We start from the raw sequence: 21,064 nt of genomic DNA, 5'->3' as shown, positions 1-21,064 counted from the left end.
AGAAGTAAATCATTGTTGAAATGGCATTTCAGTCCCGGTTGATTTGGCTGGTAACAAATGTGGTTTAATACCACCGGCAAAATTCTCAGGGCAGCAAAACAAACTATTGCTGTTTTAATAAAGAAGTCAGGTAATAATTGGCCTTTTTCCATCAGTCTATGAGCAAACTGTGATCTGATTTTATGCTGCACCCAGCATGAGTCTTCAAACAGCAGGGCACAGTGAAAGGAGTTGGTTACCTCGCTGAGAAGCTGGAGGTGTGCAGCCTGTCGCCTGCAGCTCCTCATCTAACAGCTCTCTGTGGCTGCAGCTTCTTGTTCCATTACTCCCTGCAATTTCAAACTGATCCGATGTCCAAAAATGCTGAAAATGACTGTTGTCATTGACTGATGTCTTGATTTGCAGAGGCATTTTTGATGAACGATAGCTGTTAGTGCTAAGCTCACTGACAAACTCATTGCATTTCCTGTGACTACTTCATGATCAAAGTCATGTCTCACCAGTTAAATGTTTTTAATGTGAAGCTGCAGCAGTTGGAAATATTTGGTTTTAACCAGCAGTAACTTAATACAGATTTTTTTTTCTGTGAATGTCGCCACAGACACAACGTGATGCAATACTTTCATCAGTGGGGCCACAGGTTCATTCACCATTGTGTGATGTCATTCAGCAATAGACAGTGACTTAACAGATATTTATTTAAATTAAAATCTTTGAGATTGCCATTTTAAGCAAGAAAAAAGTCTCAGAGTAGCAGGATAGACATGGAAGTGAGAAGACAACAAGAGGCACATGATGCAGATAGAACTACAATACACTACAATATACAGTATATAAAAGCAGTATTAATTTCTTTGGAGTGCTTCATGTAGCATTAATCAACATCAGTAAATCTTTGTATATAAGAAAGAAATGATATCTTGAATTAAATTATTGTAAACCAGTTACACCATGTTTGAACAGATGGATAATTTTATCTGCACTGGACTGCATTAACTGAAAAAGGAAACACGTCTAATAGGCTTTGAAATACTACATGTAGCACAGTTAATGGAGAAAGATAAGTAAGAGACCTTTTCCCTTACCCTCCCTCAGCATGCCCACAGTCAGACACTTCATGAAGCGACAGGCCTGGCACGACTTGCGTCTCCTCTTGGTGATCTCGCACTCGTTGGTGGCTGGACAGCTGTACTCAATGTTGCCTGTGGCATGTAGACATGTTGGAGAAAGACGGAAAGAAAGGTTTCATTTCAGATAGATACATCAACAGACACACTGTACGACAAGCTGCAGTGCTCAGCAAATCTTACTGCACAAAGGCATGCAGGCAAAAAAACACAAGTTTTAATCAATTGAATCAAAGGACACAGAGAAAAAAGAAACTTATAGATGCAGATAGACGTAGACACATTTAAATTTAACATGAGTCTTTAAAAATATTGACCTAGCTACCTCATCTCGACCTTTCACTTTAAGATGGCCCTTTGTTAGTATAGTGACCATATTCAGTATAGAGCAAGCAGTGAAACTAAATTCTTTTAGACTGACCACCATAAACAAACCATCTACTTTCTCGTAGATTTGGGCTTTGTGTGTATGGACTTTGTTTTATCAATATGCCACTCATAAATGTATTACTTAATTTAAAAAAAGAAGGCATAGAGGTGTATTTGTATGTTTCTATTAAGATGATGTTCATGTGTCATGGCGAGAGCAACTGCTAAGGTTGCGTGACCAGCTGCAGTTTGCTCACGGCAAAACTCAAGTGCAGAGCTGAGTCTAAGATTATTAGCTGATGTAAGTCTATTAACTTCACAGCCCCGGCCAACAAAAACAACTCCTTAGGTGTGATGGAGGCTAATACCACTTTTACCTGTAATTGTCAGCTATTTCTTTTCTCTGAGTTGTGGGTAACTTACTTTCCAATTAGTATAATATTAAAATATATTCAACATTTTATAAAGTCTAAATGATATTTCCTTCTAACCATCTACAGTGCCTCTTGTTTTTCTTTTTTTTTATTGTCCCTGTTTTGTTTTCCCCATTTTTAGCTTGACTCTCCTCCAGTTCTGCTCATTTATCCTACACTTAGTAATTTGGTCCCACCCAGTTCAAAGCAAAGCACAGTTATGGATTTGTTAGGGACAGTATGGACTATTACAGATTCCTCCAAAGGATTTCTTTGTTTGGGAGGTGTATTTATCTATAGTATGAACTGTGTTGAGATGTGAACAAAAAAAAAAAAAACCTTATTTCTCTTCCTCCTGTGCCCACCTGACAACTACAGTACCCCAGAAAGCTAATGCATTTCCCTCTGAAACAGAGTAAACAGTGATTACTATTGACTGCTGCTGTGGAGAGGATGTTTCTCATTACTGGGCTGATTAAGGGGGCTAGTTAGCTTAGGAAAAGGCTAAATGCACAAATACTTCTTAATGGGTAACAAGATGCTCATTAATCGGTTTTATTAGTTAAAGGCTAAACACGCTAAATGCTGAGGGAACCCTTACAGTCCAATGGACACTACTAATGGGACTAGTTAGCTTCCACACAAACCTTTACATGTGGATGATAGAGGAGGAGTAGATTAATTCAGCAATTAAGGCAGACACTTCCATAGCACTAAGGCTAAATGCGCTAATGCCATGACTGTGTCGGTTAATGGGTAGTCAGTCAAAGACCTTATTAGTGCAAGGCTAAACAGGCAAATGCTGCTTAATGGATAACTGTTGTAAAAAGCCACTTATAGGGCTGGTAACACTAAGGCTAAATATGTTAAACCTTCAGTAAGAAAAAAAATGTTACACATGGTGAGTGCTATTGTGGAAATGGGCGTCAATAAGCAATAATATAAATGCATATTATTTGTTGATTAAAGTGAAACTTACATTTATAGAACTTCAACTCAACAGTAATCTCTACTGGTGGAGTTTAATACCAGCATATTTGTATAAAAGGTACTTGATATTACAAACTGTACATATTCAGAAAAGTGGTAGATGCTGCAGGCTTACGTTATAGGCCAGTATAAATGTGTGATATAAGAATATATATCCTATGTGTTATCTGGGTCTATACTCTTTGTATGCTTGGACATAGACATAAACATCTTGCTTTAGAGTGGGGGTATAAGGTAGGAATTAGAAAGGAAGGGTTTATATCAGAATGTCATAGCTCTCTCTTTTTCTGTGTGTCTTTACCTCTACCTTTACGTGTCTTATTGTGCACTGGGGTGGGCTTAGAGCAGAGAGGCTCTCCTATGTATAATGTGTGAGTCCGTATATGTGTGTGTGTGTGTTGGTGTGAGTGAGGTGGATATATGAGGGCCTCAAATCCCCTGCAATCTCCTTTGAGATGTGCGTGTATGTCCACCTGCTGCATGACAATTGACCACCATTGTACAGACTGTGTAATATGAATGTTTATGTGTGTGCTTTGGCCTGCCGTCCTCTTTGTGCTGTATCTCTTTTTGCCTCTCCCGAAGTTACAACACTAACTTTGTCTTGACATAAGCTCAGCCTCTCCTTTCCATTCGCTTTCCTTTCCTGATACTTTTGTTTTTTTAAAACCAGATTTAAACGAGAGTGAAACGCAAAATGTAGGTGGGGTGAGGGATGTGACAAACCGACAAGGTACAGCTTAGCTTAGGGCACCCCATTACCATTCCATATAAAAAAACAGATAAACATGCAAATATATATTTGTATATTTAACTATTGAGGAATTTGTCTGTTTTCTTTTATAGGTAGTATAAACAGAGCTCTCACATGGACCCCCCTGTTTGATAATCCGGCCTACCATTTTCACTCTACCTTTCAGTTGTTCCTTTGATCTACATCCACACCACCTATCCCATCATCCTCTTTCCTAGTTCACCTCCACTTTTCTCTTTTGCTCTTGCTGCCTTTCTCTTCCCAATTCATCGCCCCATCCCTCCCTCTCCCACACTTTGCCCTCCTCCTCACTCCCCTTTATCCCTCTCTCTCAATAAGGGAGTGATAGATGCAGGTTGTCAGGTGTCGCTGGACTGACGCCACAGAAACAGCAGCTGCCAGAGCCACTTCCTCCATGCTGCGACACACACACACACACACACACACACACACACGCACATGCACACGCACACGCACACGTACACACACACACACAACACACATACCACTAATTCCCTCCTACATCCATGTGCCCAATCCACCCTCCCCCTTCTCCTCTCTTCCTCCCATTCCTTGTCTCAACTTATTGTTTATCCAAATGGGTGTACACCTCTCCTCTCCTTCCCTCTCCTTCCCTCTCCTTCCCTCTCTTCTCCTCTCCCACCCCATGCTCTCCTCCCTGTCCAGCTGGAGGTGTTTTTTTGGTGATTACCTGCGGTTTTATTGGCTAATGGGTTGAAACATACCAATATGTCTGCTGCTGCCCATCTGAGGCTGGCCCGGCTTTCCAGCCAAGATACACACACTAACCCACAACCTCACATAAACACAGGCGTGTGTGCGAAGACATACACATAACCTGCTCTCATTTACATTTGGATGAGCACAAGCCCACACACAGACACATAGGCTAACACGCATCCACACTGTCTGTGGATGAGTTTGGCTTGTGTGGTAGCCAAAGATAATGTCATGACCCATTTGTTCCAGAGGATCCAAGACTGTTCAGTCGGCATCCAAACAAACAGTAGTACTGTAGCACAAAATTGATTAAAACGAAGTGTTGAGATTTGTTCCTAGCAATGTTTTGCAATGGTAGATTTTCTCACTAAATTATTAACAAAGTTGTGTCCAATCAAGCTTGGACATATGTAAGCATACGTCATTATAGTAGACTACTAGTAATTTCTTAATAAACATCTATCAAACTTTAATTTCTAAATGTTAATTTTGACTAAGAATGTAAAATAATGGCGATGTTTTAGCCAACAACGCCATTACGACATGAATTAGGTTATCTGAATTTTTAAATCGGGTGTTAGTCCCATCTCAGCTAATTTTTCTGTACATTCCACTAGAGGTTCCAGTTATAATCTGGCTTTCCATGCTTCGCCTCACCGCACAGCTGTATTTTCCTGGCAGGTGTCACCTTTCGTGACAACTGTCCTGTGACTAGCTACGTCAAAGTCTTGACCCATAACCTCTAACTCCGGCCTTCCTGATCTGCAACATATCCAATACAGGAGACGGTAGGATTACAAATAGAGTGAATATAAGCAAGTTAAAGAGAGACAGCACGTTGCTTTAAATCTATTCAAGGTCAATCTCCGAAGAGGCATTGTATCTATATGTTTGAGGGGCTATTGTATTTAATCTGTAACCGTGTCCTCACCTCTGTAACCTTTAACAAGCCCTCTAAATGAAATGAGACATCTGAAATTGGTCAACTATTAGACACTGCAGCAATGAAACATGAACTAGGGGTTAAACCTATACAAAGAATGATTACAAGGTCGTGTGTGACTGTCTGCTCATGTGTGCTGGTGTCTGTGTGAATGTGCTTCTGTGAGTTTGTGTTTGTGCGTGTGAATGTGTCTCCACCTTTATCTCTGTATGTGTGTGCTCCAATCTCTTTGTCAGGATTTCACTGTGTCCTGATCTCATCCCATAATAAACACATACAGGTCATCTCTAGGTAGTGGCGACCATCTAGTGGATGTAAGACTTCCACCCCCCCCACCAACACATCTCCGTGCCTCTCTCTTGCCACTCTCTCTGGGGCTTTACTGGGAAAGCTGCTTATCGGAGGCAAAAGAAAGCAGCGACAGATAGGTGGATGGATGGAAAGGCAGATAGATGAATCCTGTCTGATATGACTGACTGACTGACTCAGTGGATCGATGATGGCTGGCTGGCTGACCGGTAGCTTAGTTATTGCAGCTGCAGACTGACTGACAAGGGGGATGTCCTGTTGAGAGATAGGTCCTATTAATTATTAAAAAAAACCCTAGATCATAAAAGATTATTGCTCACACAAAAGGCCTTCAAATGTTTATCATTTGCCTGATATAAAATTCCATGACTTAAAGACTGATGTCCTCAGTGGCAACGAATGAGCTTGTGGCAAAGAGCCATGGAAAGGCTGAGTTGAAAAGTTTTGGAGACGTATTAACACACTGTTGATTCGGGTCATTTCATGGAAATTGTTTGCCTTAAAAAAATATAGAATATTAGGACCCTTCTCCTTTAATGCTGTAAAAATATTAGAGAGGTAAACAGCCTAGTATCTTTCATGGAAAGAAACCATTATAAAATGTAATGACTGCATCAGTTAAGTTGTACATTTTATTAAAGTGCAGCATTTGTGAAATTATATGCACTTTAAAGGTCAATAATATTCCATATATTGTGTAAGCATGTAAAACTAGGAGGGTAGACTTATTGTTGCACTGGATGGATTAGTGAGGAAACAGATGACTACCTGGCTTGCTTTATGGCTAATTGGTTGTTTGTAACCTGACCTATAGTGTCTCTACAAGGGTAAATGAAAGATGTATTTGTAATCAAGCTGCAAGTCAAGCACTAACTGAATATTCACAAAATCTGGAGAGCATAGTCTAAATACCTGTGCATTTCCTGGACTACTTTTAACCCTAACAAGAGATGAGCAAGGGATTACGGAGCCTAATTCCTGGTACTCTTCTCATCATGTGGATTACTGCTCTATCCCTTCTCTCCTCTACCCCCTAACCTGAACTCCTGACCCCTAGACATGACCTCTGACCTTCCTCTGACACTACGTTATCTCCTAGACAACAGGCTTATAGCTAACACTATGCCTGTGAAGCGTAAGCAGCTAGATCTGGGAATGCAAACACTACCTGGAAATTACTCTTTGCTGTTGATGAAGAGGTCAAGGTTGAGGGTGAAAGGGGGCTTGTCTGGGGGAGTTTGTGTGTATGTGTGAACCTGATTGGATGGGTATATGTGTGTGTGTGTGTGAGTATGTGGATATCGGAAAGAGAAACGGTGAAGGAGAGTGAAAAAATAGACTGGTGGGTGTCCTGGTGGCTCACTTTACAGAGGAGGAGATATGCCACATAAAAATCTGGGTTCACATCTGGCCTGGGGCTTTTATCATACATCCTGGATCTGGTATAGCGGCTCAAGTGTGTGTGTATGTGTGGGAGAATATATTTTGTGTTTGTCTTTAAAAAAAAACAAAAAAGACAAAAAAAAAAACAGTTTATCTTTTAGGTGCTATGTGTGCAATATCGCTCTAAAAGGTTGTGCCTTTTTAAGGAGCCACTTTGGTTCAATACTCTATCTTCACCTTTAACCTCTGAACTTGTGCTCCCCTAAACCCAACCTTGTGATGTGTTCTTTTGTTGTCACGTATTTATGACCTTTCATGCACTTTCATCGTTTCATAAATGCAAATTTGGAGGAAATAAATCAAAATAACAACAAAACATTTGGTGACAGTCTTTAACGGCTGTCATTGAGTCAATTCAACACCAAGTAGATCACTGCTCATCGTAACGTCTGCAGATATTAATCTAAAACAACCTGCATTCTCTGTTACATTAGTTTAACAAACAGAGGCACTAAAACAGGACTAACACAAAACAGAAAGAGACAAGTGACAAGCTGGAAACCAAACCTGATACAGCAAAAGACAAGGCGGACATGTAGACAGACAAACACAGAGATAATTATAGACACAAAGTCAAAATGGAAGCCAACCTTGGATGGTGCGTTTGAAGAAGGCCTTGCAGGCCTCACAGGATGCCACTCCATAGTGGTACCCTGATGCAATGTCCCCGCACACCAGACACAGCCTCTTGGGCATTGAATTCAGCATGTACTCGCACTTAATCTGTGAATCTTCCCCAATAGTTGACGAACAGTCCTCGTAACGCTTTGATCCAGGGCCGCCAGCAGGACCCAGGGGCCCCGTGTTGGAGCCATAAAGGCTCGGGGAGTCTAAGCCGTTGGGGTGGCCGTTCATTGTGGACGAATATGAGCCAGAGGCGTCACTGGAGCCACCAGGGGAGTGATGGTTTAGACTGTCAGTCAGGGAGGCAGGACTAGACGGCTCAGTCTTTATATAAGAAGACGGACAGCTGGACTCAAGGTGGCGCTCCTTACTGGACATTCTGCAGAGAAGCCTGAGGGAGTGACACAGGAAGAAATAGAAAAAGAGAAAGAACAGTATTACAAGAAAACGTATATATGATGGATATTTTATTAAGAAAAGAGAAAACAAGGAGGGGGACGAGTCAGAAGAAAGGCAGAGTTTGAGGAGAAAAGAAAAGGATCCAGTTAAGGCAGCGTTCAACAAAAGAAATTCAGTTTTTGAAAGCCGTTTCTGTGATGGATTTATATTTTTTCACAGAGCCTAGTAAGTTCTATCAGTGACACACACACACACACACATACACACACAATCCATCCGTAACATTTGTTATTCCACTTTTGAACAGAAATGACAGAGAGATGTGAAGAGTAAGAAAAAAAGGGGGAGGTCATTAAATGAAGTAAGAGAGTTAAATACAAAATAGAAATAGATTGTGGTTCATCAGGGAAACCGTGTGTAAGAGGGAGAGTAGCAGAGTAGCATCTATGGTACCACACAGTAACACAAACGCATCCACATGCTCGTGGCCCAATGGTCATCCGTCACTCTCCAGTCAATAGCAGTTTGTTCTACATGAAGGTAATCAGTAAGCAGCCACTCTGCTGCTCAATCATCCCAAAGACAGCCTCACACATACACGGTGCTCGCATACACACCCACACACACACACACATACGCACAGAGACACAAATTCATAAATGGTCATATTCAAGCACACATTGACAGATTTAAGATGTTCAGGGGAAGCCATGCAATACAAAACTGTACAAAGAAAAAAAACCCAAAATCTCTCTTTCTCTCTAATCAGTGCTGAATTAGAAGTGTATGCCTCTCCTCGTCTCTTGATCTTCTCTGCTGACTCTCTATCCTGCTTCCCTTGCTTTCTCCCTCTCTCCTTTTCCTTCTTCCTCTCCCTAAGGAGGCTGACTGGTGCCTTGTTAATGGCAGTTGTAATTAACAGCTATCTTCTCTGTGTCCATATCTTTCCATCCCTCCCTTTGTCTACCTTACTATCTATATGCCTGTCTCCCTATCACTTCCTTTTCACTGCCATCTCTCTCTCTTTCTCTTCCCTTTTGCATTACCACTCTCTATCCCTCTAACCCTGCCCTCCCTCCCTTCTCTCTCTTTTCATTGTTAAAAGCAGAAAGCACAAAAGGGGTTTTTAATTAAGGCAGGATGCTGCTAAACGAGGGGCTTCTAAAGTCCAGTCGGCCTGTAAAAGATCCCTGTTCTACAGGGACCCATAAAACACAGACAGCGCCTTGACGGAGAATGGAGAGCTGGTCGGGTGAAGGAAGGGTGGGGGGTGTGGGGAATGGATATAGACAGGAAAACAGGTAGGCAGACAGACGGGCCAAAGCAAGAGACAGACAGAACAGCAGAGGGAGAGATTGTGGGGCTGCACTGACTGATGATAGTAAAGTGACAGACAGCAGTGTCAGATCTGGCTGTTTGGTTTTTAATGTGCAGCAGAGAATTAATGTCTGGATGTGCAGAAAAATGAGACAAAGCAGTTTGCACTATTTAGCCAAACCTATGACAGAACTGTGAGGCAACAACGCTCCTCTCTCAAAAATTTGGTGCTTTCTTCTTCGTCAGTTTTTCCTTTCATAAAGTGACATGACATTTATAATGTGCAAATGCTTTGGCCCCCCACTCCCCTTTTCATCATATATTTTTTATTCTTTCCTCCTCTTATTAATCCTGGCTTTGTGGTATTCACCAATGTCTATAAATCCATTTATCTGATGCTATGGTAGGCCATTAGTTTGGAATGAGAGAGAGACAGTGAGAAAGGTTTGGACACAAATCAAGAAAGAGGAAGGGAGGTAAATGGGATAGAGAGAGTTGATGGAGGGACACAGAAGGACAGACAGAAAAACATAAAAGGTGGTAGAATAAACAAGGAAGAAATAAATGCAAATGTGAGAAAGAGCGATGGGATGATGAGAGATTGCACAGGGTTGTCTATGTTCTAGTAGTAGGGAGAGAAAAGACCCATTTAAGTAGATGATGTGATGGTGATGATTTAATCTCTCCTTTTTCACTCTTTATGCTCTTTCGTGCCCCCTCCCTTCGACCGTCAATCCCTCTGAGTACCATTAAGTGAAAGAGTTTAAGTGCCAAAAGATCTCAGGTGCTTTTTTTCCTTCTCTCTCTCAAATTCTCATCTATCTCTCTTTCCCTCTTCCTTTCCATTCCTCCTGGTTGCTCCGTCTCTCCCTTTCTTTTCCTCTATCATCTCTCTCTCTCTCTCTCACTCACACACACACACACACACACACATCTTTTCTCCGCGATCTCTCTCTCTCTCTCTCTCTCTCTCACTCTGCTTATAAATGAAAAATAATGGCAGTCGAAGGGGGAGGAATAAAAAGAATAAAAAAGAAGACATGCGTGCAGAGCAGAGGAGTAGAGGAAAGAAGATTAAGAAATCACAGCCAGTGCGCTGTGCCGAGCGAGAGGTTGAATGCATTTATGTATGTATGTTATCAGTATAATTATGGCGCTATGTAGCGACGGCTCAGTGCTGAAAGAGCAGTCTTATTGTGCCTGTCTGCTCTTCAGATGAGTAAGGGGAGAGAGGGAAGGGGGTGGGTCTCATTTTTTATCAATTCTTTATGTTTTTAGGTGTTTAAAGAGATTTATATAAAGAGGAAAAGGCTTGAGTGTATTTCTTTTTCTTTTTGTATTCTCACAAAGACGTGAGCAGTGTGTTATGAGATGATTCCCGTAAAACACAAAGAAGAGCAGTAATCAGATTTTAGTATTAGCATTTAGTTTTTTAAAATTTCATTTTCTTCCTGCCATTTTGTACATTTTGATGCACTTCAGTGGAAGAGAACCATATTACAACACTTTCATAAAAACTCAAGCAAGTAGCAAATAAGAAGACTTTTGCTTTTTGAATGGCATGAATTAAAACATATGTAACTTCAATGTGTCTGTCATTTTTCTAAAGTGACAATGTTTTCAGACTTTTGAAGAAGCTTCATAGTAAATCTGAGTGAATCTATTACAGTAAGATAAGGCTTTACAGTAAGTAAATTCACCGCACGTAAAAGTTTTGGTAACACCAACTACTGGAGACATGAGACTGTTTCACAAATAGTCAAAGCAAGGGGACAAAAGTGGTTGTTGAGTTCCTGCAGACATCAAATATTCAGCAGGCCTATTTACCTGTCTCTTACTGAGGGAGAACACACACACACACACACACACACACACACACACACACACACACACACACACACACACACACACACCAGAAAGATTACCACCTTCCCTTGTCTCCATTTCCAGCTCGATCCCTGTCATTTTCTCTTTCTCTTTGTTCCCATTTCTTTTTTTCATCTCTCACTTCTTGAAGGAAAGCACAGTGACTCATGAAAGAGAAACAAACGTGGATGGAGGCATGGAGAGAGCTCAACAGAAAGAACGGAATGATGTGTGAGAGAGAAAGAAAGAAAGAAAGAAAGAGAGAGAGAAAGAAGTAAAGAAAAAAGAAAGAAGTGTTTTCCTTTTTCCATGCGTTTTGAAGGAAGGTGGGCCACTTTAGTATGACAAGCTGTCATTAGAGTGGTGGGCTGATGCAGCGCCCTGACAACTGGCAGGGACAAACATACAATCATCGTATTAGAGCAACTACTCTCTGCCTCACTCTGTGTCTCTGTGCTGTTCGCTGTGAATTCCCTCAGTCTGTGTTTCTGTGTGCGCTCGCAATCTTTTATTATATACAATCTTTGTATGACTGCCTCGCTAGATGGCAGCCATAAACACAAACTGATCCTCAAACAACTCCCAACTGTTTTTGCTCCCCCTCCAGGTTAGAAGAGAAGAGAAGAGAATGAAACAGTGAGACTTGTATAGAGGTTCACAGTGGATAGTCTGTGTGTCATTTCAGCATTCACCTTACACTACCCAGAGGTTGAGTGTCACTGACCAAACAACTAAAATATGATCAAAGTTTTTATGACAAGATAATTTAAAAAAAGATCAAATGTGCAGCTAAGATGTAAACATTTAGAGCTACATATGGTCTAACAATGAAAACTGCTTCTAAAACATATGTTACTCTGTTAAGTACAGACAAAATGCATTTGACTACACCTTGACAAACTTCAGTGCCTGTATGTGCACAGAAATGAAACACCTCACTGCTCTGACTGTATTTTAAAAACCAAAATCCTGTGGAAAAAAACATAAAAATGAGAGGAAAAGAATAAAAGGAGAGAGGGGGAAAAAGAGAGAGGAAAGAGAAGTGGTAGCAGTAGAGACAGAGAAGGGAGAAATGCTGACAATGTAGCTACCACGGGTTGGCTAATACCTTTCCATCACACCAAGCATTGTGCTCTCGATGCTGATAAGAACACGCAGTCCAATAAGCAAAAAGAAAAAAAAAGAAGAAAGAGAGAAAACCTTACACAATTCTATCTAGATGATACTGGCAATGCGTTGGGATGGAGGGTAAAGTGAAGGAAGGATAGAAGACAAAAAAGAAAATACAGTTAAAGAATAGAGTAAGAGGGGGAATAGGAGCAAAAAAAAATGTGTTTACATTTCCATAGTCAAATGAACAGAACGATTTCATCAATAGACTGAATTGCTTTTTCAGCCCTCACACTCCTCTGTTTGTTTTTCTTCCTTTGCTCTCTTTCTCTCTCTATTTTACTCCCTTTCCAGTGCTGTCCTATCTGTGGAGGGTTGTTGAACCGCATGTCCGCTTGTTAGTCTGATACATGCACTGGTGAGTGTGAACATATAAGTACAAAAACACACACGTAAGCTTGACTTGTTGGGTGCACACATTGGTTGAAAAGGAGTAGGTTACTGGTTACAGTGGGAACACACTTTCTATTTTCTGGCGGCTGAAACGAACAAACGCAGACCAAAAAAAATCTTTTAAATGAATTGTTACAAGTGTGTGTATAGTCCATGGGCAGAGAAAGAGAGCACAGGGTTGAAAAAATAATCTGCATGTTGCTGTGTAGTGTTGGTGTGTGTTTGTCTGAGTGCGCGTTCCTGAGTTTAGCTCCATAGATTCGCAGTGTGTAGATGATTATAGTTGTTTTCAGGGACAAAAATGAATAAAATACAAAATAAAAACTCATGCAGCGACAGTCAATCTAAACCACTCTCCCTCCTACTGAGCTCTCCCTCGCCCTCTCTTTCCTGCTCTCTTTGGGTCTCAATCGCTCTCACTCTCTCTCGCGCTGTTTCTACTTCTCACTCACAAACACACTCTATCATTGCTTCTCTCTCTTTCTCGTACATCTACACCCTGTCACACGCACCACCTTACACCCTGCGCAAATACACACAAACACACAAACACACACACACACACACACACACACACACACGCCAGGGAGCAGATCAATTGTTACAGTGTTAGTCGGGCAGGAAACCTGTAATTCACTTCATTGGCTGCAGAATAAACCCCTGATTACATACAATCAATGTGATAATGGCTAAAACACATTCTGCCCAATGGGCTGTTGGGCTGTAAAGACCGGCAGAGGAGAGGAAATGTGAGTGTGTGTTTGTGTCTATATTCCTGAGTGTATGTGTCCGTGATTGTGCGTTTAGACACACAGCGACTCCTTCTAAGTATGAATCTTAAGCTGGCAAACACATACCCACACATCTTTGCTGTGCTCAAGCGCAAAGGTGAGAACTGAATTGGGTAAGACTTTCAGAGGCACGCTGGTGGGGCTAAGGCTATTATGGTGCATCCTGGGGTTCATAAAGTTTACACACATACACATTCTCTCGATGTGAATGGATAAACTGTGGGAGACAGAACACATAGGGCAGGCTCAGCCAAAGGCTATTGATTAAGAATTATGTGCTTTTCAAAGTGCAGACTGCAAACTATTCGGGAATATCGTGTTGAGACCGGTGATATCAATGCAACTCATATGCCTTCAATCATCACATAGTGCTGTTGTTAAAACTGCTTCATGTGCTTTCTTCTCTTTTCCTTCTCGTCTGTTCTCCTCTTTAATGCCAAAATTTGAAGGCAATTCCTTTTCCTCTCAAAGGCCTCTGTGGTCTGTACAAAGGAGAATTTAGATTTGAGAGTCTGAATATGTTGGTGTAGTAAGTGCAGAATTTAAGTGAAAAGATATGAAGAGGGTGAGCTTGTTCAGGGCAAAAAATGTAAGGTAGTGCACTGCTAACCCTGTGTGTGTGTGTTTGTGTGTGTGTGTGTGTGTGTGTGTGTGTGTGTGTGTGTGTGTGTGTGTGTGTGTGTGTGTGTGTGTGTGTGTCAGATGGGAATCTTGATGATTTAGGTCATTTTCTTGCGGAGCAGTAGCTGATAAGTGTGTTGCTGCCAGCCACTATCTTTGTCACCATGTCTCTCTCTCTCCTTACCTTTCTCTTTGTCTCTCTCTCTCTCTCTCTCTCTTTCTCTCTCTCTTTCTGTCTCCTTTATCTGCTGTATGTCATTGTATTTGTAAGGGTGGTTGTCTACTGTAAGGACAGTGCTTCAAACCCCTAAAACAGCTCAAATCCATCCAGCGCGCTGCACATCTGAAGTACTGTTAGCACAAACTCTCTGTTAACTAGATTAAAGTGTTTAATTGATAAAAACACAAAAACATAAATTACTGCTAATTCAGTACTATTTTGGGGCTGGGCAGACTAAATTGCATACCATGTACTTGCAGTGACCTCCAGCCTTTTACTGGAAAGGCTGAAGGGTTGAAATCAATGAAATTACTGAATGCATCCTCATGTTAGGTAAAGCTTTTATACAAGATACTGCATGTGACAAACGCAAAACTACTAATCCTTCTTTTTATGAAAATATATAATGACCAATATATCCTATATAACATTTAATTTGTTTAAATGATGGGCACAATAAACCTGATGTGACTGATCACATGTCCATGCTGCTTATTCACATGATATTGGTGGGAAATGTTTGCACAGGGGTGTAGAGGATATAAATTGTAGACTGGCTCCTTTGTAAAAGAAAGGTCATTGATCAAGGTTAGTGTTCGTTTCTCTTTCTATGTGTGTGTGAGTGCATGTGTGGATTAGCAGTGTTATCGCTACGCATTAGGGGTGCAACAGCCCTTCCAAACACTTACCGACACTTGCCGTTGTGGTAGACACACATGCACTCTCTCTCTCACACACACACACACGCACATGTACACATTTCACCATTTGTGGGATGTGCAGCTCTCCTACCCTCTCTCTCTCATGCCCAGACACATAGAGACCTGGGCAAGGTGCCGTATCAAATGAAATTGCACAGAAGTATAATAAAAAAAAGTCTTAAAAAAAAAACAAAATATCCCCCATCGGATTAAAAACACATTTTATTAAGCAGATGGTGAAAGAGGATTTCCACTCTAGTAAATATGACAGGGCTTTCAGATGTGACACGGGAGGGAGCCAGAGAGAGGGGAGGGGAGGAAGAGGAAAACAGACAAGGAGGGAATGGGAAAAGAGAGTGCAATGCTGCAACAGAGAGGAGAGAGAGAGACAGAGAGAGAGAGTGAAATGGTACTCCGCAGAGTAAGGGGGAAAAACCAGAATAAAATAGAAAAAGAAATGTGGGAGAGGAGAAAAGATGAGTGTAGGAGAGGAGAGGACAGGAGAGGAGGGGAGACACAAGTGAGTAGAGCGTCAAAGCTGCATTCTTTAAGCAGATCAGATTTGGGGAAATTGGGCTGTCACTACAGGATTGTGATGATTTACACCTATCCATCACCGGGAGAGGGAGAGAAGCAGAGCCAGAGTATGTACAATAATGCACAGCATCTGTAAATTCTCAGCACCTGAGGGAAAACATCCTTAGCGGGCTCAGTTCACTGCTTACTTTTCAGGTTAACCTTCAATATTCTGTAAATAATACATTTAGAAAAAGGAAGCACATACTGAACATTCTGCAAATGATACTGATGATTATTAAAAAGTAGTGATTGGCAAAGATTCAGCCAGTTTATTACTTTTATTACATGATCACATGACGTGAATGGCACTGTGGGTCGAAAAGAAGAAAATGAATGTCATGGATTAGATGTTATTTCCTCCTAAAAATATGAAAAAATAATCTGAATGCCCACACCCCACAAAAACATTTTACTATTGCAGGTTTTGAATTGAATTGATCTGTATTGTCACTAGCTGCTGTTGACACTTGCCCCCTCTGCCTCCTCGCATGATCCTCCCACTCGCTCCCCCTGTCCTTCCTCCCCCTCTCCCTCCCCTCACTGCTGGCTGATGCACCTTACAGCCTCGCTCCTGGACCATCTGTTAGGGAATCTAATTCACATCCAGTCATAATCAGGTTTGCTGGAGTGCCCACTGTCTCTGCCTGTCTCTGCGTCTCTCTCGGTCTGTCTCTGTGTCTCTTTCTGTCTGTCTCTGTCTTCTGGCCTACCTGCTTCTTTCTCTGTATTTTATATTCTGTTTGACTGTCCACCATTCTTACTTTTTAGGGGGTTTTTTTCCAACGGTATTACCCTTGTCAGTATGCCTCAGTTTAATTTTGTGTATTTGGACAGTTCAAAAACAATCTTAGAAAAATTAATCTGATTTTGTCACTGTGAATTTTTAAGTTTTTAATAATTTTGTTCCATTAGAGTATAACTGTTTGTCATTAAGAGACTGCTCACTACTGTTTGTTTTCCAGCACTGACTTTGCTTTCACGTGGTTTTAAATTCTGCTTTCCTACAAAAAACTCATCACCTTTAAAATTAATTGCAAATTACAAGGATTTAAATACAACTTCAGCATTTTAATGGTAAAATGAATTAGTAAGCATCAATTTGACATTGTATGGAAAAAACAGAGGTGCTGCATCGACACAGGGTCTTGTGTATGTTTATGTGGGTGTAAATGTGTGTGTTTGTCCATGACTGAGAATAAGGGGAGTTGAGGTGAAGGGGGTGGTGAAGTTAATGAGAGGTGAGTGTCTAAAACTCTCTCTGTCTCTCTCCCTCTCTCTCGCTCTCTCTCTCTCTGCTCCCGCAGTAATCCTCTTCTATAAATCTGCAATCCAATCAGCGTTGTCCACACTTACTCACACACACACACACACACACACACACACACACACACACACACACACACACACACACACACACACACACACACACAGACACACACACACACACACAGAGCTGTTGGGAGGCCCATCTGTGTGTTAAGGCAATCTGCTTTATCATTATGATTACATTGGGCTCAGTTTACAGCAGAGTGTGTGTGTGTGTATGAGTGTGTGTGTGTTCAAGCGCACCCTGGCTGCCTGACATTAATCACATTCCCATGGTTTGATGGCCTAAATAAAAAGAGGAATAATATTGTTGCTGTCCAATGAAAACTGCAGATCTCCAAAACAAATGAGGAATTTCTTCAGAATTCAGAAAACTTTTTTTTTTTTTTTTAACATAACACAACAAAGGATTTTGATGGAATTTATGAGAAAATGAAATGTGGTTCTCAAAAATTTACATGGATTTTGAAATATTTTGACTTTTGGCTACAAATATCCAAATATTATTCGATAGCAACTGAAAGTGGAGTCTGGAGTGTATGTGTGTATATTTGTGAGAGTGTGTATGTAATTGTGTGACTAAATCTCATTAACACAGTTGGGGGTCAGATATCCTGGAGGGAGTGTTCATGTGATCTTATGCTACATGTGCCCGTGTGTTCATCATGTTCTTCTTCTGTGTGTGAATGCGAAATGTATGTGTGTGAGACTGTTTGTATGAGTGGGTAGGCCAAGGTAATTTATGAATTAAGATATTTAGGTAAGGGAAGATGAAGGTGTTTACCTTCATTTTTAGCATTTAGTCCCCAATTATTTCTTTCTGTTCATTCGCATTTTTATTTATTTATTTATTTATTTAAGAATAGGTCTTGATGTCGTGTCAAAGTAGGAAAAGCACGGGTGTAAATAAACAAATTAATTGTGGCTAAATGCCATTTAGCCATTTATCTGCTTCAGTTTCAGGGTCCTGGTGTTTTTCATGCTGGCTCACTGTCACACTGTCATGGCTTACTAAGACTCTTGAATAGATCGGAGATACCGTTAATGTTATTAGTAACACCTGCGAGTTTCCCATGTTAACGAGTCAAAGCTGTGGAAAAGGCTTATTGTGAGCCTTTAGGAAAGGTTGTAAATGATGAGGCCTTTTTGTTTTGGTTCATAACATTACATATTCCTGTAGTTCAGGAGAAATATTGTGATACATTTTGAGATTGTGAATTGTCTCAAATCTGAGGCTTGGCATAGTTCTGGCAGTTGAATTCACAAATACAGCATCAATTGTAATTTGTCCAACTTTGTCCAAAACTTCAACGAATGTTGGGGGATATGATGTTCCCCAGTCTGCAGTGTTGTCAGTGTGTTTGTTCTATCTGTGTGTGCGAATGTATGACTTCAAGCCATGGCGTGACTTCCTAGCCCCTGGCAACCTTTACACCTCTCATCGCCAGTCTTCACTGTCTGCCAACACACACACACACACACACACACACACACACACACACACACACACACACACACACACACACACACACACACACACACACACACACACACACACACTCGCATTGTGCGAGTAACACTCCTCTTGGTGATTGGCTGAGAGTCTGCGTGAGAATGGCTTGCCAGACCTCTAATTGGCTTGACCCAGACTAACCCTGAAATCCTATTGGACTAAGACTTCCCAGTCTACAGTACACACACACACATACACATGCACACATACAAGCTCACACACACTTAAAATTAAAGGGCTTTGGAAAAGCCTAACAATGCACTAATCAATAGTGTTCTAATAGGCTGTGCAATAATACAACAACAATAGCAACATAATAAACAATGGTAACTATCATTAAGATAATCATGTCAAGTGAGATGCTGTTTTGGTCACAAGAAAATAAAATCTAACAAACGGAATGAAAAGATGATCTGTGAAAAAAAGTACAGAATGATGAATAGATAAAGTTTTGGAAAGCCTAGCTGAGCACTTTTTTTTGTTACACTAATCTAATTATGTCAGTTCAAATCATTAGCTGTGCCTGGACACAACAGTCTCAGGTGAGAACATATATACTAAACTATGAACACATAGCTCAAGCTCATTTGCATAAAATAATACAATAAGCCTGTATTATGCTAATTAAATACAAAACACATACTCACAATTACAGTTTTGCAATCTGTGCATGCGCCTCTATCTCTTATCCAGGGAAACTTAGAATGATTAAAAGACAGACAGAGAAAGCGGGAGAGGAGGAAGGGAGACTATGAAGAGAGAGAAAGTGTGTCTGTGCTTCATGCGTCACACACTTTCTGTGTTTTAACATGAAACAAGCGGCGTATTTACAGTTTGAGTTCTAAAAATGGACCGCAGCATCCCTCAGTTTCACCTGCCTCCGAACCACACAAACATAGAACTGGTTTCCATCGGAGAGCTTTGGAATGAAATTTCACTTTTGTTGTACTTATTCATGCTTCAAGTTGTATTGCACATACAGGTGGCACGGGGGATTATTTTTAATGGTATAAGTCACTGTCCTTCAACCAAATGCTGTGATTTAAAGCCTCTGTGCTACAACGCATTTGCACTACTTAAGTGTCCTTGAGCCAGAAGCTGAATCCTGCTTTCTTGTGATATTCTATATAAACTGGAAAAACATAACAAAAAGAAAATGGTACTATAGGTTAAAAAAAAAGAAAGAAAGAAAACAAAAGAAAAAAAATGTTACATTGGCCTAAAAAATTAAATAGTTGCTTTGAATGAGTCGGTAAAACATGTTAGAAACAAGTTGTAGCAAACACAACTTGGAGACAGATGGACAGAGATCCACACACACACACACACACACAAACATACATATGAGCTCACACAAACTAATAAAAGGCAAAAAAATGAAGTCCTTTCTCCTCACTTAATTTACTTTCGGGTGCAGTGTTTCAAGAAAATTTCAAACTTTTCTCAAAATGTGAACTAAATGGAGAGATGAACTTACGTTTGAGACTATGCCAGTTCATGGGCAACCTCAATGCAGAAGCAGAGCTGCTTATTTTAAAGGCTGAGCTAATAAAATGCGTTTGTCAAAAATATAAAAACACTGCACCCAGTTTTAAGATAAAACTGAAAGAAAAAGAGAAATATTATGATCTAAATTAGGACATAAATGAATGAAAATGAAGAAATATAAAGACACACACATAAAAGCCATCCCCTCACATTTGAATAGATCAGGGAGACAAGTTACCTCTCTCAGCAGTATGTCTCAAACACACTGACCACGTAAAACACTGGCTTTTGATGCCTCAAAGTGCTTGCCTTTCCTTTCTCTTTCATCTGAGGTTTATAAAGGTCAAGTGAGGCTTTTGTGTAAAACTGAACCTAACAGATTCACAGATTCTTTTTCTTTTACATCTTTCTCTCTCTCTTTCTCCCTTTGTTTGAGTGCGTCTTTGGTCCCCTTGTCATATTGTCTTACCTGGGGTTGTAGAGGGCATGTGCGTCTCTCATGTGGTTGGCCTCCAGTGGATCGTAGCTCTGGTGCATCCTCCAGGCGCCAGCGCCGCATTTACCAAAGGTTGACTTGGAGTTATCTTCACTGCTGCTGTTCACCAATGGCCCCTTCGATAAGTTCATTCTGTAGGTGGAGGCAAAGTGAGAGAAAGAGGGATGGGAGTGAAAATACAGCAAGTGCAACAGAAAAAGGCAGAGAAACAGTAGGTAAAAAAGAGCAGCTGAGACATGGATTTTCTACAGCTACTTAGGGGTGTTTGATTAACTATCCAACAATTTTACTGGTACATACAAAATTAAAAAAAGAATACATTTTCTTTAAATGATGTCCTATAAAAGGGACATAGAAATAAATTTTACATTGACATAAATATATTGAAAATAATGTAATACCAAAGCTTTAATGCAGAAAAAGTAAAAAAAAAAAAACCAAACAAGCTTCATCCTCTTTTGATTTACTATT

At 40.6% G+C, this 21,064-nt stretch overlaps 1 protein-coding gene across 2 annotated transcripts in view; it reads right to left on the bottom strand.

The window, feature by feature from the left end:
* esrrga (estrogen-related receptor gamma a) overlaps positions 1–19,357 on the bottom strand; it is a 60,276-nt gene extending 40,919 nt beyond the window's left edge. For both annotated transcript variants that reach the window (XM_041044292.1, XM_041044300.1), the window contains exons 1-3: positions 19,257–19,357; positions 7,680–8,104; positions 1,086–1,202 (exon numbers count right to left, since the gene is read on the bottom strand). In XM_041044292.1, coding sequence (XP_040900226.1) covers positions 1,086–1,202; positions 7,680–8,091 — 529 coding nt within the window. In that variant the 5' untranslated portion in view covers positions 8,092–8,104; positions 19,257–19,357. The remainder of the gene's footprint in view (positions 1–1,085; positions 1,203–7,679; positions 8,105–19,256) is intronic.
* Positions 19,358–21,064: the final 1,707 nt, after the last annotated feature.

Source organism: Toxotes jaculatrix, chromosome 1, assembly GCF_017976425.1.
Source record: "Toxotes jaculatrix isolate fToxJac2 chromosome 1, fToxJac2.pri, whole genome shotgun sequence".
Lineage (NCBI taxonomy): Eukaryota > Metazoa > Chordata > Actinopteri > Toxotidae > Toxotes > Toxotes jaculatrix.
Note: the sequence above shows the minus strand (reverse complement) of the source record. Positions and strands in the feature narration are given on the sequence as shown.